Source organism: Lepidochelys kempii, chromosome 3 (assembly GCF_965140265.1).
Source record: "Lepidochelys kempii isolate rLepKem1 chromosome 3, rLepKem1.hap2, whole genome shotgun sequence".
In the NCBI taxonomy this organism is placed as follows: Eukaryota; Metazoa; Chordata; order Testudines; family Cheloniidae; genus Lepidochelys; species Lepidochelys kempii.
The window spans coordinates 203444409-203461520 of record NC_133258.1 but is presented as its reverse complement, the minus strand read 5'-3'; the positions used below and the strand labels follow the sequence as shown (position 1 = coordinate 203461520).

Here is a 17112-nt window from a genome sequence, read left to right as displayed (position 1 = left end):
CCCTCTAGTGTATTTAGTTCATCAGTCTGTAAATTATGTTGTATTGAAAACTGTGTTAACATTACAAGCTATCACTTTAAATTCTCTGGTTCTTTGAATCCTGCATTCTGGGTCTTCATCAGTCAGGTGGGTTAACAAAGCACTTGGGCATCTTTCAAGATAAATTGAAATTAAGAACAACATTTTAAAATTTCATCACAACCTGCAGTCTGACAGATTTATGAATCTGGACCTGTGTAACTGATGTACCAAGTAACACCGCTATGATTTACCACTAAACAGTTGGCTTCAAACCAGTTTAAGTAGCTCATGAAAAAGAAAAAAATGATCTGTTTTTAAATTCAGATTTATTTTATTTTTTTTAAATAAAGACAATTTCCAAGTACTGTGTTGTTTGTGGAGGACAAAAGAAATTTAAATAACTAGATATGCAAGGCAAGCTGAAAGAAACTCCTTGCCTCAAACTATTCAGTGGTGCAGGCCCAAACACATTTGCAATTGCTCATGTAATCAATTTTATGCAACAATGACAGCATTTAAAGAGTATAATACAAGCTATCAATTTCATTGTCAATTTACAAGGGAAAAATAAATATTTGGGTTTTTTTTTATTATACATGAACACTTCAGTAAAAAGTTATAGCTGTTGTGTTGTCATGACAGTATCTTAAGAGGTACAAATTGAAGAACATGCATACATATCTAACAGGATTTTCTAAACTATAACTTTGGAATAAATTACAGAGGACAGACATCAGCCAACAGAGGATAAGGATTATCTGAGAAATCAATTTTGAAAGCAAAAAATCACGATTGTTGCAGAATACAAGAGTTAGTGGTCTATAACATGTAGTAAGATGAACTGTAGACGGTGTAAACCTTATTTGAATATACCTATATATAGGCTCATGGTTTTAGGCAACAAATATTAAGTGTTTTAGTTCATCCTTGATACCCTCACACTCAACTAGCACCTCAAGGATGCACGGACCATTGCAAACACCTATAATTTCATGCTTAAAATACCTGAAGCATGCATTTTCTAGAATTTGTGCATTATACACATTTGCTCTTTTAAGATTATTGTGCAATAATAAAGTTCTTAACCAATGAAAAATTTTTGTAGTTATTTGTAACGTTTTGAGGTTTGGCAGGTTTGTGCGGGATTAATTAAAAGCTGTACTTGTGGTTCGCCCTTAACTGCCACATACAAACTTTGCGCCATTCATTTGGCTGGTAAAGAACAAAAAATGGCAGCAACCTAAAGGTTCTAACAGAGTGAGAAAAAATCAGTTCATGTGCACTGCAGTTTACTTAAAAAAATATATATATATACACACTGTATATACACACACACACACACTTTAAGATGGCACAAAGGTTTTGTACAATTGGATGCATCAGTGCAAATACATGCATACGAGGTACTAATTTATTCAGGCCAGATCTAATTATGTATACATTACAATCACTCTCCTAATCTGACATCAGATTAGTACTGGAATCAAATTTATGACAAAATGATACATCAGCAGTTTCAATATCATATCACAGTAACCTCTAGAATTTCATCTTTGAAACTACCACACCTCAGATTGCTCATTTTATAAGACATGTTTGCACACTGTTACAGTACTTGATTTCTATTTTAAGATTTTGAACTTGTCAATTGTGAGGATTTAAAAACTAGATGTAAAACTGGAATAATAATTATAACTGGCTTAACATTTTAACAGAATTTTAAATTCTAGCAAGTACTGTCATGGAATAGGAACATAGTTATTGCTCAAAAAAATGAAGGCATAGATGGCACTGCTCCAATGGTGAAAATTAAATACAGAAAGCAGAATCCTGCCTGGAGTCAGCCTATGCACACTTAAGCATTTGGTAAATTATCTATGCCATTCATTTCCATATGGCTATTATGACATTTACACAGAGATACGGTACTGAAGTGGCTAACAGTGGGACATGCACAGACTTTCAGCTCTGGTAATTCTCTCTTTAGACGCTCCAGCTGCTCTACCTGGAATATATTTGGTTGTTCAGGCATCCAGTCATATATCCTGAATAAATGAGAAAAAAAGTCTGTAAGAAATAATGCTACACAAAACTACTGTTAAATTTCCATTTTCTCTGCTTAGAGTGAAATTAGGTAGCCAACACCTCTATAAATTAGTAGATCTGTACTTAACACTTGAAACTTGTCTCTCTAAACCATATTCTGCAATATAAAGTGGTAGTCCTTTATCAGCATGGTTAACAGTTTGACTAGATATGCTAAAAAGCAAGCAAACCATGACCACTAACATCCACTTATTCTTCTGAAGACATGACTTTACAGATGGTGGTGTTGTATTAATTTAGATGGAATATATGAGCCAAAGATATTAACATAACCCAGTCACTATCCAACATTAAACAGTGTTAAACAAGGTCCAGAGTTTGGTATGCAGAGATTTCAGCTGGCTGTGTACCACTGCAAACACCACAGAAAATCCTTTTAAACCTTCTTTTATTAAAGATGAAGAGGAAAAGCACTGTTACAGCATTTCAAATGTAAAGTAGTAATAATGTTAAAATGAAAACCTATTTTCCCCGTTCTTTTCTTTTTAGCTGGAGAGAGTTTTCGCAGGAACTTCCTGCCCCTTGCTTGACAATCCCTTTGAGCAGCAGTTCTCAACCTGGAGTCTGCGGCCCCATCGGGCCAGTTTCAGGGGGTCCGTGAAGCAGGGTCAGCGTTAAATTGGCTGGAGCCCTGAAGGGCTGACATTATATATTCAAATAGTCCAAATTCAAGTTTGCTGTTGCAAATTATAAAGGTTTTTTTAAGAAGCATTGTTAATGTTTAAATAATCCACATGGAAATTTGCCACTGCATTCTATATTGGTACAATTTTTAAGACAACTCACTGGCAGCAGTGTGGTAGAAGAGAGGTGTGTCTGTTCTTCTCCATCATCTCTTGAATGGCTCCTAACAGGATGAAACTCTCATGCCCTCAATGGACTTGCATCCTCTCCTATCTCCCAAAAACTCAGCAGTTCATTCCATGCTTCGCTCAGTAGCTCCCAACTTTCATCTTTGCTCTTCAACTCACTTATTATTTAACCCCCAATAATTATCTTTTTAAGAAGAGTTCATTTAGGCATTAGTTAAGTATAAAATGTTGTACTGTAACGAACCAGTTTTTTAATACAAAGCTTTAACTGAACTAAGTGCCACCAGTATCAAACACAAACTAACACAAAGGCGTATCAGAGTGGTTCTGTGATCAGCGTGATGTTCTGTTGTAACTAGATACTGAAGCTCATGCAGTATCTAACTTAAGGGCCCAGTATCAGCCTTAGAAGGTGAAATTTCCTTGATTCTCATTTGGTTAATTATAGGAGTATTTATATAAGTGTGTTTTAATACTGGGTGAAGTACCCAGTGTTTCAAGAGCCTCGTACCAATGAATAGGACAGTAACAGTTTGGCTTTTCATTCCATTAAACATTTCCATCTGCTTTACTAAACAATATTAATTCATCTACACTAGTTTTGTCAACTGGAATATTTTTCTTTTAAAATAAACGTTCGGGTCCAAAATATTCAAATCATTTCATACTGGGCTTTTCATGAGTACCATTTATAATGCATAATAAAGGAGAAAGCTTGTAACCAAGGAAGCATGTAGGAACACAGTAAAGTAAATTTATTTCAGAGCTCAACAATCATTTAAAGAGTGATTCTTTAATATTTATATTTCAGTTGCATCCAGGGGCCCCAATCAGGATTTAAGACCCATCATGCTAGACTATGTCCATGTCCTCAAAAATCTTACAGTCCAAAGCAAGTAACATATGAAAGGACAGTGTGAAAGGGAAAATATCAAATATGTAAGTTTATACACAAACTAAATAGAGTATTATTAAATGGCTTAAAAGTGAAACAACCAGTATGACAGGCAGAAAGCCTTTTTAGGGAATATCTACATCTAATGTTTCTGTCATCATGCTATTTAGGTGCCAAACAGTAATTATACAGTAAACATCTTGTCAGTAGAATTATTACATGTAGATACTATATCTGTATACTTACAATATCTGTCTTTTATTAAACATAGTTAGTTGAACATTAACATTTAAACATTAGTTCATCTAATAAAACACTATTTAACTTTAATTTTACAGGAAGGCGCTGCTAATTTACATGAACACTTAGGCAAGTAAGGCCCCAAGTTTAGAATTTGTGTAACAGTTTTACAGAACATATGTTCTTTTTTAAAAATAAGTTATTCCAATGAGTTTGGATTGAACATTCCCCTGCAGTTTATGCAACGCAAATTCTACAGCTTTGCGTCAGTGCAAATAGTGGGCTGCCAATAGTGCCTCATCTATGCTAAAGCTTCCATTTTTGTGAGTACACATGACAATAGTGAGAAATTAAGAAAATACGGTTAGGTGGATGAGGCCCAAGCTGTAAGTTATGTAAAACAATTATGTACCAAAACTAATACTGGAAATGTTTTTCCTTAATGGTTTTAATTGCAATTAAAGTTTGTTAAATTGGATGTAACTATTCCACTGTGTTGGCTGTAACCTCAACATTGCAGTTTTGTGCTAGAATGTGAGAGCCAGAAAATGAAGCTTAATTTTCGACAGCTTTACTAAAGTGAAAAAAATAAATAAATGGTGAAAAGTATTTTTTAAATTTAGGTTTAATATATACTTTCATACAGAAATTTGTTAAATTATTTTAATCGTTAGCAAACTCTCTAACTTTTTAGCTATTAGTCACTTAATTTTCTGTGCCTCTGGTTTCCCAGCTAGACCCCAGTTCTTTCTGGAGTACATAAGTACTTCTGTCCTCAGCACCCCTCTTTACTGTAGAGTCTCAGCACCTTGAAAACATTAATGAATCTTCAACATCCCTGTATAATAGGCAAGTGCTATCCTCTTTTCACAGCTGGGAAACAAGAGGCACAGAAAGTTAAGCAAGGTGCCCAATATCACAAGTTTGAAAGGAAAGAAGGATGGTTTTGTGGTTGTGCACTAGACTGGGACTCAAGAAATCTGGATTCACTTTCTCGCCCTCCCTCAGTCAGAGGATCCATTCCTAAGGGAATCCTCTCTTACGCCACCAGCTATAACAGTTGTTCCTCCATGTTCTGTAACTACCTTTTAGCATGTTCAAGAAAGAATTACTATATAGCATTTTTCAGAGTAGCAGCCGTGTTAATCTGTATTCGCAAAAAGAAAAGGAGTACTTGTGGCACCTTAGAGACTAACCAATTTATTTGAGCATAAGCACCTGCACATCTACCAATGTGATATGCCATCATGTGCCAGCAATGCCCCTCTGCCATGTACATTGGCCAAACTGGACAATCTCTATGTAAAAGACTAAATGGACATAAATCAGATGTGAAGAATTAACACATTCAAAAACCAGTCAGAGAACACTTCAATCTCTTTGGTCACTCGATTACAGACTGAAAAGTGGCAATTCAACAAAAAAACATCAAAAACAGACTCCAACGAGAGACTGCTGAATTGGAATTAATTTGCAAACTGGATACAATTAACTTAGGCTTGAATAAAGACTGGGAGTGGATGGGTCATTACACAAAGTAAAACTATTTCCCTATGTTTATTCCCCCCCACACCCACCCCCATGCTGCTCCTCAGAGGTTCTTGTCAACTGCTGGAAATGGCCCACCTTGATTATCACTACAAAAGGTCCCACCCCCCCGCTCTCCTGCTGGTAATAGCTCACCTTACCTGATCACTCTCCTTACAGTGTGTATGGTAACACCCATTGTTTCATGTTCTCTGTGTATATAAATCTCCCCACTGTATTTTCCACTGAATGCATCCGATGAAGTGAGCTGTAGCTCACAAAAGCTTATGCTCAAATAAATTTGTTAGTCTCTAAGGTGCCACAAGTCCTCTTTTTCTTTTTGTAGAATCAAAATGGTCAGTCAATATTAGAGACACAAGGTGGGTGAGGTAATATCTTTCACGGGACCAACTTCTGTTGGTGAGAGAGAGAAGTTTTTGAGCTTACCCAGAGCTCTTCCTTACTAACTGGTCCATCAAACCATATTATAGGTGTGCGGGGTGGTGTGTGCACTCCAGGAAGCTATATGCAAGCCTCTCCTCTTACATCTTATTATTTCCTTACTTTAAAGGAGTTGTAGCATTCTACTGCAGAGTTGGGAGAAGAGATGTTATGACACTTTGGGGTTCAACCCAGACCAGTAAAGAGGTTGTGTCACTCTGTGCCCTATAACCCTGGGTGTCTGGGTTGTGCAGCTGTGGTTCAGAGCCCTGATACCAGCAACATGCTCACAAAACAGATTTTTGAACTGCATTGCCATCAGTAGTTCAGTAACATTCACCTTTGAGACACTCAGATTCCTCTACAAAGGAATTCTACCTTTTCCTTTTTTATTATCTAGATACTTTTCTCTGCTAGACAGTAAAGAACTAGCTACAAAACTCAAATCTAGACTAAAACTCAATCTAGACTAAAAATTATGTCTTGAGATTGTGGCTTGCACAACTACTTTTGGGCCAGGAGACTGCAGTCACCTGCCGATCTTAAACAGGCAATTTAGAAAACCCAATAGGTTTAAATTTCAAATATAGACATTTCACAATAAGACTTAAAATAATATTTGGTGAAGAAGAAAGTCACTGTGCCCCATCTGGAAGTCCATTACAAGTGTCACCTTAATTCCTGATCGATTGGAGAGATCCCTATGTGATGCTGTGGCAGGGAGGAGGAGCTGCAGCTGTGCTACTTAGGGGAAAGGTGGTCTCCAACCCCTCTCTTAACTAGAAACTTACTTCACTGGTCTGTCTCACCTCCTGTTGCTGCCAGGTACCACCTGTACCTAGAAGCAATAGAAGCAGGCAACCCGAGTATGAGAAGGCTGGTAGTAAACAGGAGGTTCTGTGCCAACTTTTCAGGAAGGATCTTCTGTACTTGAGAGAATGGCAGGGAGATGTAATCAGAGCCAACTTAACTCATGTCACTAACGTAAGAACTCTAAGAGCATGTATATGTATAGGATAGGAAGAATATATTTAGAGAAGAGAAACAGGAAATAAGTTTACTTGGCTCTCTGTCCTTCATTTTATTACCTCAAGAAGAACAGGTACCAAAGTTCTAAATGCCTGATTTACTATATATTATTTCCCCCCTCAAAGGCTACTAGCTACTAGCTCAAGTTTTTCAGAATCTGTCTCTCCTATAATTTTACACACTTCAACTGTGTCCCTTAATCTCTTTTCTACTCTATTACAATGCCCCTTTTTCTGTACTCTCTTCTGAACGTTTTCCAATTCTTCAATATCCTTCCTACAATAATGAATTAAGTGCCCAAATTATGCACAACTTTGCATGTCCTATTGTTAGCCATTTGCAGGGCACCATAAACATCTCTTCTGATTTGTTTCATTGGTCCATCAATGTGCACAAAGTTGGCTTTTTCAACTGCAGAGGGACCCTGAACGAATTGTTTTAAAATCTCAACCATTACCAACTGCAGATCCTTTTCCAGACCACTGACCTGCAAGTTTAACTATTACAAAGAACTTCAAAATTATACTTGGAATATACAGACGATGTGTGACGCTGTATGGTATATGGGTGACCATTTATAATATTATCGATACCAATATTACAAAATTGAAATGAGTCTTCTACCAGATATGCCATGTAAGGTATCAGTGGAAAAGGTATGATTTGCTAAATATGATAAGCTTGTTCATACATATGTATCATCTTTATATCATATGTTATAAGTGTGTGGTATATTTATCTCTTATGCTGTGTATCTGGGTGACACCCCAAGACAGACTGGCATCAGCACTACCCAGCCTGCTTGATGGCCCATCAAAGGCAATCAGCTGTACAATGAAGCCATTAAAAACAAGCCAGGGCTATGCCTATGAGTCAACACGACATGTACAGGAACATACCTATGGACAGAGGACTCCAAATACTTTTCCATGCCCAAGTGCTGTGAGCTTGTGTTTGGGACAAAGGATATACAAAGTCACATGGCAGAAAATATAAAAAGGCAGCTGCATCACCCCCATTTTGTCTTGAATCCTGCTTCTCACCTCTGGAGTAACAGCTCTACAAAATGAAGACTTGAACGCAAGACTGATAGACCCATCCAAGCTTTGGATGCATTCCAGAGGGACTTTACAAGCCAGCAAACTCACCAATGCTGCTAAGAACCTGAGATATGGATTCTGAAGTCATATGTATGTATCGGATTGCTTTGACCATTTAACAACTCTTCTTATTCTTTTCTTTTAAACCTTTGGGTTTTAGATACTAAAAGGATTGGTTGGCAGAGTGGTATTTTGGGTAAGATCCAAACTACAATTGACCTGGTAATGTGGCTGGCCCTTTGGGGATCAGAAGAACATTTTGTACAGTGAATAGTGTTTTAAGTAACATCTCACTTTACTGGAACTATCTGCTGATTGGGAGCCAGAGACTGGAATGCAATAAAGGGGGTCTATGTGATTTCTTTCCCCCCCCAGATTCTTAATAACCAGTGTGGGGGATAAGCAGTACAGTTTGTGACTGGTTGGTGAATCTAACTACACAGTGTTAACCACCAGTTTTGGGAGAATCTGTTCTCCTTTTTGCAGACTGCCCTGCCCTGGGCATTTTCAGGGTGGACTACCCTAGGCACCACGGGTCACAATATGCATGTTGTTCTAGGATCTAGCTTAGTCATTCACTGTCAGGCTGGGTGCACTGCAAAAGTAATGTAATCTATCAGTCTCTAAAGAATAGAAAGAGTGTCTTTTATCACTCTACCTAGAACAGAAGTGGGCAAACTTTTTGGCCCGAGGGCCACATCTAGGTATGGAGCTTGTATGGTGAGCCATGAATGCTCACGAAATTGGGGGTTAGGGTGCGGGCTCTGGGGTGAGGCCAGAAATAAGGAGTTCAGGGTGTAGGAGGAGACTCCGGGCTGGGGATGAGGGTTGGGAGTGCCGGAGGGTACTCCAGGCTGGGACTGAGGGGTTCAGAGGGTAGGAGGGGGATCAGGGCCGAGGTTGGGGTGCAGGCTCCAGGTGGCACTTACCTCAACCAGCTCCCAGAAGCTGCAGCATGTCCCCCCCTCTGACTCCTATGTGGAAGGACGGCTAGGTGGCTCTGCGTGCTGTCCTGTCCACAGGTGCCACCCATGCAGCTCCCACTGGCTGTGGTTCCTGGCCAATGGGAGTTGTGGGAGTGGCATTTGGGGCGAGGACAGTGTGGCACCCCTTGGCTGCCCCTATACGTAGGAGCTAGAGGGGGGACATGCCACTGCTTCTGGGAGCTGTGCAGAGCGGGACAAGCCCCAGACCCCACTCCCCGGCAGGAGCTCGAGGGCCTGAGTACAACGTCTGGAGGGCCGGATGTGCCCACCCCTGACCTAGAGGTTACTGGCTTGAGAGAACTATGTCTAGCTCCTCTTGATGACAAGAGCAGTACTGATTACACACGAATGTACAGTTTTGAAAGTCAATTTTGCTAAACAGAACAATGTCTGAAAATATTAAAAAATACCTATTACACTTAGTGTCTTCAACAAATATAGAAAACGAAGTTTTCAGTTAAGCAAACTTTCCCACATCTTGTATACAAAGTTTAAAAACCAAACAACAAAAATGCCAGTTACATGTTAGGGTATGTCTACACTGCCCACATTACTGCGCGGCCGCAGCAGTCCTGTGACGTGGGCAGTGTAGTCACACTTTATCACCGGGGGAGAGCTCTCCTGGTGATAAAAATAACCACCCTGAACGAGAGGTGGTAGCTTTATCACCAGGAGCACGGCTCCTGGCAACAAAGCCCTGTCTATACTGGAGCTTTTCAAGTGCTAAAACTTTTGTCGCTCAGGGGAGTATTTTTTCACACCCCTGAACGACTAAAGTTTTAGCACTGAAAGTGGCTGTGCAGATGCAGCCTTAGATTTGTAAACTAGTTCTCTCTTTTAGGAATCAAACGCAAGGCCACTCAAACTAGCCATCCATGTACTCGCAGCATCCTCTGACAGAAGGAAGTCACACCTATGTTTCACATATGCAACTGAGACAGTATATGTGAGTTTTAGGACGACTGTCTCTTGAACTCCGGTTTACAGACACGTGCAGAGCAGGATATTCTAACACCCACTCAAATCAGGCCAAAATCAAAGTGAAATAAAAGCAGGATTAGAACAGAACAAATATTTCATATGCTCACTTTAGGTATTGTAATTCTAAAGGAATATTTGAAGAAATAAATACCTGTCATATATTAGCCCATTAATGCCATATTCTCTCAACTTCTTCCTGTTATCTGGGTCATTTGTATCATCACCCCAACAGAAAATTACTAAACCTTTAGATTTGGCCTCCTGAATATACGATGGGTTCCTAAGCAGGTCTTCAGTGTGCACATTAATTCCCTGTAAAGTTATAAAAAACACTTAAGAAAATGCAAATATAATCTAGACTAAATACTATTAAAAGTCAACTTTTCTAGCTTTTGATCACTGAAGTGTTTCACAATTTTTAGACAACTAAAAGAAAAAAAATCTTGTGAACTCCAGGAATTAAATGCATTTTTAAAGACTTGCTTCTTTAACAACTGTTCAATATTCAAGAGGACTGAAGTGCATTCTTAGTACTTTGAAGCAATGAAAATACATTACTTTAACATGTTTACTAAATGTTTATGTATTCTTTTAAGTTTGCTTGTCACCTTATTCAGCTTCTGTATTTTAAAAGTCAGTTTATCAGCAATTATGGAACGTAGCAATAAGTTAGTTTCATTTCACAGAGTAACAAGAGCATGACAACTTACCAGCAAGTTTTCAAACTGGGCAAAGCTCATGGCAATAGGAGTTGTACGAGACCTGAGATCCATAAGTTCTGGATAAATATCAGATTTTCCTTGTGTGAGAAACAACACAGGATACTTATTTTGCTTTTGCCGAACCCTGTAAAAGAGTATAAAAATACAACTGCAAAGGGAAACTTTTCAGTAGTGTTTCTCTCACATGGATGAGAACATAAAAGCACAGTCACCATTCCCAAACTATATTGACATGTAATATGCAAAGTATTACTCAAGGATTAAGCAGTTTTGTGGACACACACCAGTCTGTCTAGTCAGTTGGATATGACTAAAAAGTTAACATATTGCAGTAACCTTTACTATATTCCAGAGAAAGACAAGGCACATGTGAAAAAGAATTTCTCCATTTTCTCATAACAAGACTGATTTTTTTTGTCCCCTTTCTTCCTAAGGGAAAGAGACATGACTGCCCTGGATTTTAACTCCAGAAAGATAGTTTAGCATAGTGAAATCTCCCTTTCCTGCATAGTAACATGCACATTTTCATGTTTGAACACATTCACTACAAATGACAAGTTCAGCCTCATGGTTAGAAGGGAATACTTTTACTTACTGGATATTCATTTAATCCTTTGCAGATGCAACAGCAGTTTTGCCTCAATGTGTACAACATACCATTGTCCCTTTCACCACTTTAGAGATTTACATATTTCACACATATTTCAACTATCTAAAGTCTAGAGTATGTTCCCCCTTCCCCAAATTTCTCCATATATAAAATTTTAGAAGTGGGTAGCCTTCTATCATTTTTTCCCCTTTACAAAACACACAATAGCAAACTTAACACATTCTCAAGCCACCTTGACCACTTTAGAGTTGGTTCACCAGCATAGCTATGAACTAGCAATAGGCGAAAGTAATATTCCGGGTATGATGATTCATCAACTTTGACTCCACCTTCACTTACTCTTCACCTTTCATTGCCCCCTCCTAACCAGCCCCTTTACACCCTTCTTCCACTGTTTTTCCCAGGCTGTCCCTTATGTTTGGAAGTCCTCTTATTGTCAAGTACCTGTCTTCTTTCACATCTCTGCTTTAAAGGATTTCTTCTACACAGTCTTTCAATAAGGAATTCTGCAATATTTCCATACAAAGACTGGTATAGTGTGTCAATAAGTTCCCTGATTCAGGGTCTGTCTTTTGTTCAGCACCCAGAAAACCAACATAAGATGTGCCACAACAAAAAGCAAATTAGTTTTTCTAGAAAGCCAATATCCAATAACTATTTATGTAGTTTAAGAACTTTCATGTTTGTTTTTTTTAAATCAGAGATTTGTTGAAAATTGTCAATAGAGAATTCTATGATTATATATATGTATATTTAATTTGCATACACTAAACTGCCAAATAAAAACAGTATGCCCTGTTCTAAGATGGTCACCTATTGTGACAAGAATTGGCAGTTACCAAGTAAGTGTACTGTCTTGGCATTTGTTTGAACAGCAGCATATGGACACTGACATTACCCAAAACTGTCCTGTAACTGAAGAGACATTAAAGCTGTTATCTGGCCCTGACTTTCCTTTTGCAGTACTGTGAAGAAGAGCATTTCAAACAGGTATTTTCTTGTTCTGAAACACTAAATATTTTATCCTCCAGCCAAAAGGAAGGAGGAACAGTTCGACACATGCTAGAATGGCCAGGAAACTGAAGCCAGAGGGAAAGTGAAACCCCAGGATAAAGTCTGCTCTTTTCCCTACTGTTTTAAGAAAATAAATGTTTACTTAGACAATTTGTTATTCACTATTTTTTCCAATGCCTTTTCTCTTAATATGCTGCTGGCTTTGTTTTCCGATTGTATTTTTGGGCATGGGTCAGATGGATGAAAGGTCTAAGTCCAGGATCTAAACTTAAACGTGTTGGCATTCAAACTCAAGTCACAAAAATAACTTCTTAATGAGTTTTCCATTGAGCACTAACACCTAAAGTGAAATCTATTGAGTTAAAAATGGTTTAAAGTTGAGTTGTAACTTACATTGTGCAAATGTCCGCATCAAATGAAGAAAATACAATTCTCCTTCTTCCAGCATTTTCTAGAGTAGTTTTTAGAATGATATCTAAGAAGAGGTTCATATCAAAATAGGTTGACAAGTTGCCATCCCATTTCCCATCCTATAAAAAAACAAGTAGTTGAACTAAATCAATGACTACACTAATTATTTCAAATGACAGGAGTCTATTTAAGTTGAGAGAAAAAAAAGAATCCAGTTTGTTAATATGAATAAAAAATAGCACTCTTCTCCAGTCTACCAAGCGCTGTTTGCAACACTATAGAGCTGGCTTTCAACAAAATTGTTCAGAAATATGCAGCTTTTGAATCAGTGTTATAACTTTAAATGGTCTTTTCAAGATTCATTAAAACAACTCACTTTATTCCTAGAGACGACATCAACTATTCATGAAGTCTATTAAAATTAAAAGATCATTTGCATAATAAAATCATTTAAATATGGGTTATATTAAAAACAAAAATATATTAAGAAGCCTAATGTAGTATAAATGAATAAAGGGCAACTAAACAGATGTTATGTACAACCATCTGTAAGGATATAAATGTTGTAGCAATATTTAATTATATAAATAACTCAGGAATATTTTCATCTTTAGAAGATGATTGCCTACAAGAAACTGTCAATTCTGCATTAAGATCCCAATACAAACACTTATGCATGTGCTTAAAGAGAAGTACATGTCTGTTTATTTGCAGGTTCAGTGCCTTTGATTTTCTAGTTCTAAAGCTAGCAGGACACACACTGTCAGTGAAACAAAACTGCCTTTTACTGTTCAAAAGAAAAAAAAAAAAGGCTAATAACTTTGATTAAATAAAAATAACAGTAAAATAGTAGTTTAGGTCTGGGTCACATGCAAACTGACCTATCAAGATATGCATAGTAGTCTACAAAGTAACACAAGGCATCAAAGCAAGGAACATTATAAATTGCTTACTCTTTGTTGGCAGATCCATTTTATTTCTATGTTAAACCCGACATCTTCAGGAAGCGATTCCAGAACCTGGATACAATAGTTTTATAAAAAGGTACCAAATCACATGATGCTCATTAAGTACTATTGCTAAGGGTAAATACAGGACAAAAAATGCTGAATCACCACCCAGCAAAGGCCAAAAGTATAGCATATACATATATGATTCTTTAACACTTAAAGGCACATGATCCCTTTTCTACTCTGGTCCAAAGTGGGTCAATGGAATAATGAGAACAGCCTTCAGGAATTAGTTACACCATTATCTGCAACTAATTTCTTATGTACTAACACTTTGAGATGTACAGTTATTTACAATTTACAAATACTTAGTGCATACTTTTCTGTCTGGCTACTTATTATATATGTTTTTGTTTTATATAAAAAACAATTGCTCTGATACATGAAAAAAAAGTCACAATTTCCCTGGTTAACCACCAAAAACTATCTGGCACAGCAGACAAGATTCCCTTGTCTAGGCCAGTTTGTTATTCATTTTGTTCATGTTTACCTCTCAGACAAAAGAAAGATTTAACTACTTTCATTTGGATTTGGAAGAATAGTACCCAGCAATTGCTGTAAGGGGCAAATAGAAGCACAGTTCAAGAAAAAAGAGTTTCAAGAATTATCACAGACTAAGTCTGGTAAACAGTTTCTGAAGAAAAAGCCAACTCAAAAATACAAACTTTGGCAAAGATTAGTTATTAACGGAATATACTGCAACTGTGCTAAGTAGCAGTAGCTAAGTGGTGAAGGAATGTAATTCTAAAGCTAAAGTTTTGAAAAGTGACCACCAATTGTGGATGCCCCAAATTTGGTGCCCAATTTCACTCCTCCCCGCGAGGTAGGATTTTCAGAGATTGTAAGCACCTGCAGGTCCCAAAAACTTTTAGAGTTATGGATGAACAGGATTTCTGAAAAGCAGACCCTAGGTACCAAGCTGGGCACCTAAAAACTGAGCCATCCATAATTAGTGACCACTTTTGAAAATTCTGGCCCATAGCCTCCTTTTACTGCCACTACACCCATTTTCTTTGGCTTTAATGCACTGCTGCCGGTAAAAAGCTTCCTGTCCAGTGCTGAGAAGAAGTATTTCATTAGCCACCAGTGAGCTCCTATTGCAGAAAAAATCAGGATGATTCAGGAACGGGAAAGAAATGGAAAAAATTCTTCCAGATCATCTTTTTTGGCTTTTTTGATCTACTGCTTCAATTTTGAGGAAAAGAGCTCCCATTTAGAATTCATGTTGGAAACTGAAGGGGTTTTGAATGTAGCTGATACATTTACAATGCCTATAACAACTACACTGGTTACTTACTAAAGACAAAAAGAAAAAGGAGTACTTGTGGCACCTTAGAGACTAACGAATTTATTTGAGCATAAGCTTTCGTGAGCTACAGCTCACTTCATCGAATGCATCTGATGAAGTGAGCTGTAGCACACGAAAGCTTATGCTCAAATAAATTGGTTAGTCTCTAAGGTGCCACAAGTACTCCTTTTTCTTTTTGTGGATACAGACTAACACGGCTGCTACTCTGAAACCTTACTAAAGAAAGTTATAGCATTTCAGTGCCCCGAACTCTTGTCCACATAGACAGTCAAAAATAAGCTCCATTTTGAACCCTTTCCTCGTCTTGTGACAAAAACCTTTGAAAGTTCTTTTTCTAGACTCCACTTCTCCGTTAAGCATGCAAGAACCCAAACTTATTTATAAATATTTTGAAATTTCCATTTGCCTAGCATTACATTGCTCTACATTGTCTAGTTCTATACTGACTGCTGCTTACCGTCTGGAGAGATGGAAATGGTTGGTTCTCAGAAACAGGGCTTTCCTCCCCTTTAAGAGATGCTGAAATTAAATAAAAAAAATTTTAAAAAGGTGAACAGCAGTATTGCCAACCCCCAAATTAGGAGACGGTCTTCAAAATCATAAGATTTTAAAAGATTCACTTTTTTTGAAAAAAGAAAAGGAGTACTTGTGGCACCTTAGAGACTAACCAATTTATTTGAGCATGAGCTTTCATGAGCTACAGCTCACTTCATCGGATGCATACCGTGGAAACTGCAGCAGACATTATATACACTCAGAGATCATGAAACAATACCTCCTCCCACCCCACTGTCCTGCTGGTAATAGCTTATCTAAAGTGATCATCAAGTTGGAGAGTGAGTTTGTGTGTGTATGGGGGTGGGGGTGGGTGAGAAAACCTGGATTTGTGCTGGAAATGGCCCACCTTGATTATCATGCACATTGTAGGGAGAGTGGTCACTTTGGTGAGCTATTACCAGCAGGATAGTGAGTTTGTGTGTGTGGTTTCTGGAGGGGGGGTGAGAGAACCTGGATTTGTGCAGGAAATGGCCCACCTTGATTATCATGCACTTTGTGAAGAGAGTTGTCACTTTGGATGGGTTATTACCAGCAAGAGAGTGAGTTTGTGTGGGGGGGGGGGTGGAGGGTGAGAAAACCTGGATTTGTGCTGGAAATGGCCCAACTTGATGATCACTTTAGGTAAGCTATTACCAACAGGACAGTGGGGTGGGAGGAGGTATTGTTTCATGATCTCTGAGTGTATATAATGTCTGCTGCAGTTTCCATGGTATGCATCCGATGAAGTGAGCTGTAGCTCACGAAAGCTCATGCTCAAATAAATTGGTTAGTCTCTAAGGTGCCACAAGTACTCCTTTTCTTTTTGCGAATACAGACTAACACGGCTGTTACTCTGAAACTTTTTTTGAAGTTTGTCTGTTTATTTAACTCCTCCCACCCCACCTCCAATGTGTGTGTGTGACTTAGTGTTGCCAACTCAAACATACAGTGAGTAAGGTGATTTTGGCCCATGCTGCATGAGCTCTTCCTCGAGTACTCAACTGAGATGGGTCCCCCATTGCGCTATGGTCTGTACAAACATAGTAAGAAAGTCATTCCCTGAAGAGCTTACAATTTAGTGCAAAGATTGTGACAGGGGAGCTGCAAGTTGAACTCCGAGGCTACCAGACTTCCTTTAAATGGGAACACCTTTTAATTCCTGCTGAGCTGGATTTCATACTGGTGACCTACGGTTGAAAGGCTCTACAGCTCATTAGCAATGCCTTGAGACATACAGAGCACATCTACACTGCAATAAAAACATCCACAGGTGACCTGTGTCAGCTGACTCAGGCTGCAGGGCTATACAATTGCCATGTGGACATCCAGGCTCAGGCTGGAGCCCAGGCTCTGGGACTCCA

At 38.3% G+C, this 17112-nt stretch overlaps 1 protein-coding gene across 7 annotated transcripts in view; it reads right to left on the bottom strand.

Moving 5' to 3' along the window:
* Positions 1-330: 330 nt before the first annotated feature.
* GPCPD1 (glycerophosphocholine phosphodiesterase 1) overlaps positions 331-17112 on the bottom strand; it is an 80196-nt gene continuing 63414 nt past the window's right edge. For 6 of the 7 annotated variants that reach the window (XM_073339699.1, XM_073339694.1, XM_073339693.1 and 3 more), the window contains 7 exons: positions 15672-15733; positions 13849-13914; positions 12878-13014; positions 10849-10984; positions 10290-10450; positions 7971-8018; positions 331-2066 (listed from right to left, as the gene is read on the bottom strand). In XM_073339699.1, coding sequence (XP_073195800.1) covers positions 1877-2066; positions 7971-8018; positions 10290-10450; positions 10849-10984; positions 12878-13014; positions 13849-13914; positions 15672-15733 — 800 coding nt within the window. In that variant the 3' untranslated portion in view covers positions 331-1876. The remainder of the gene's footprint in view (positions 2067-7970; positions 8019-10289; positions 10451-10848; positions 10985-12877; positions 13015-13848; positions 13915-15671; positions 15734-17112) is intronic. The other variant, XM_073339700.1, reaches the window with a different exon arrangement.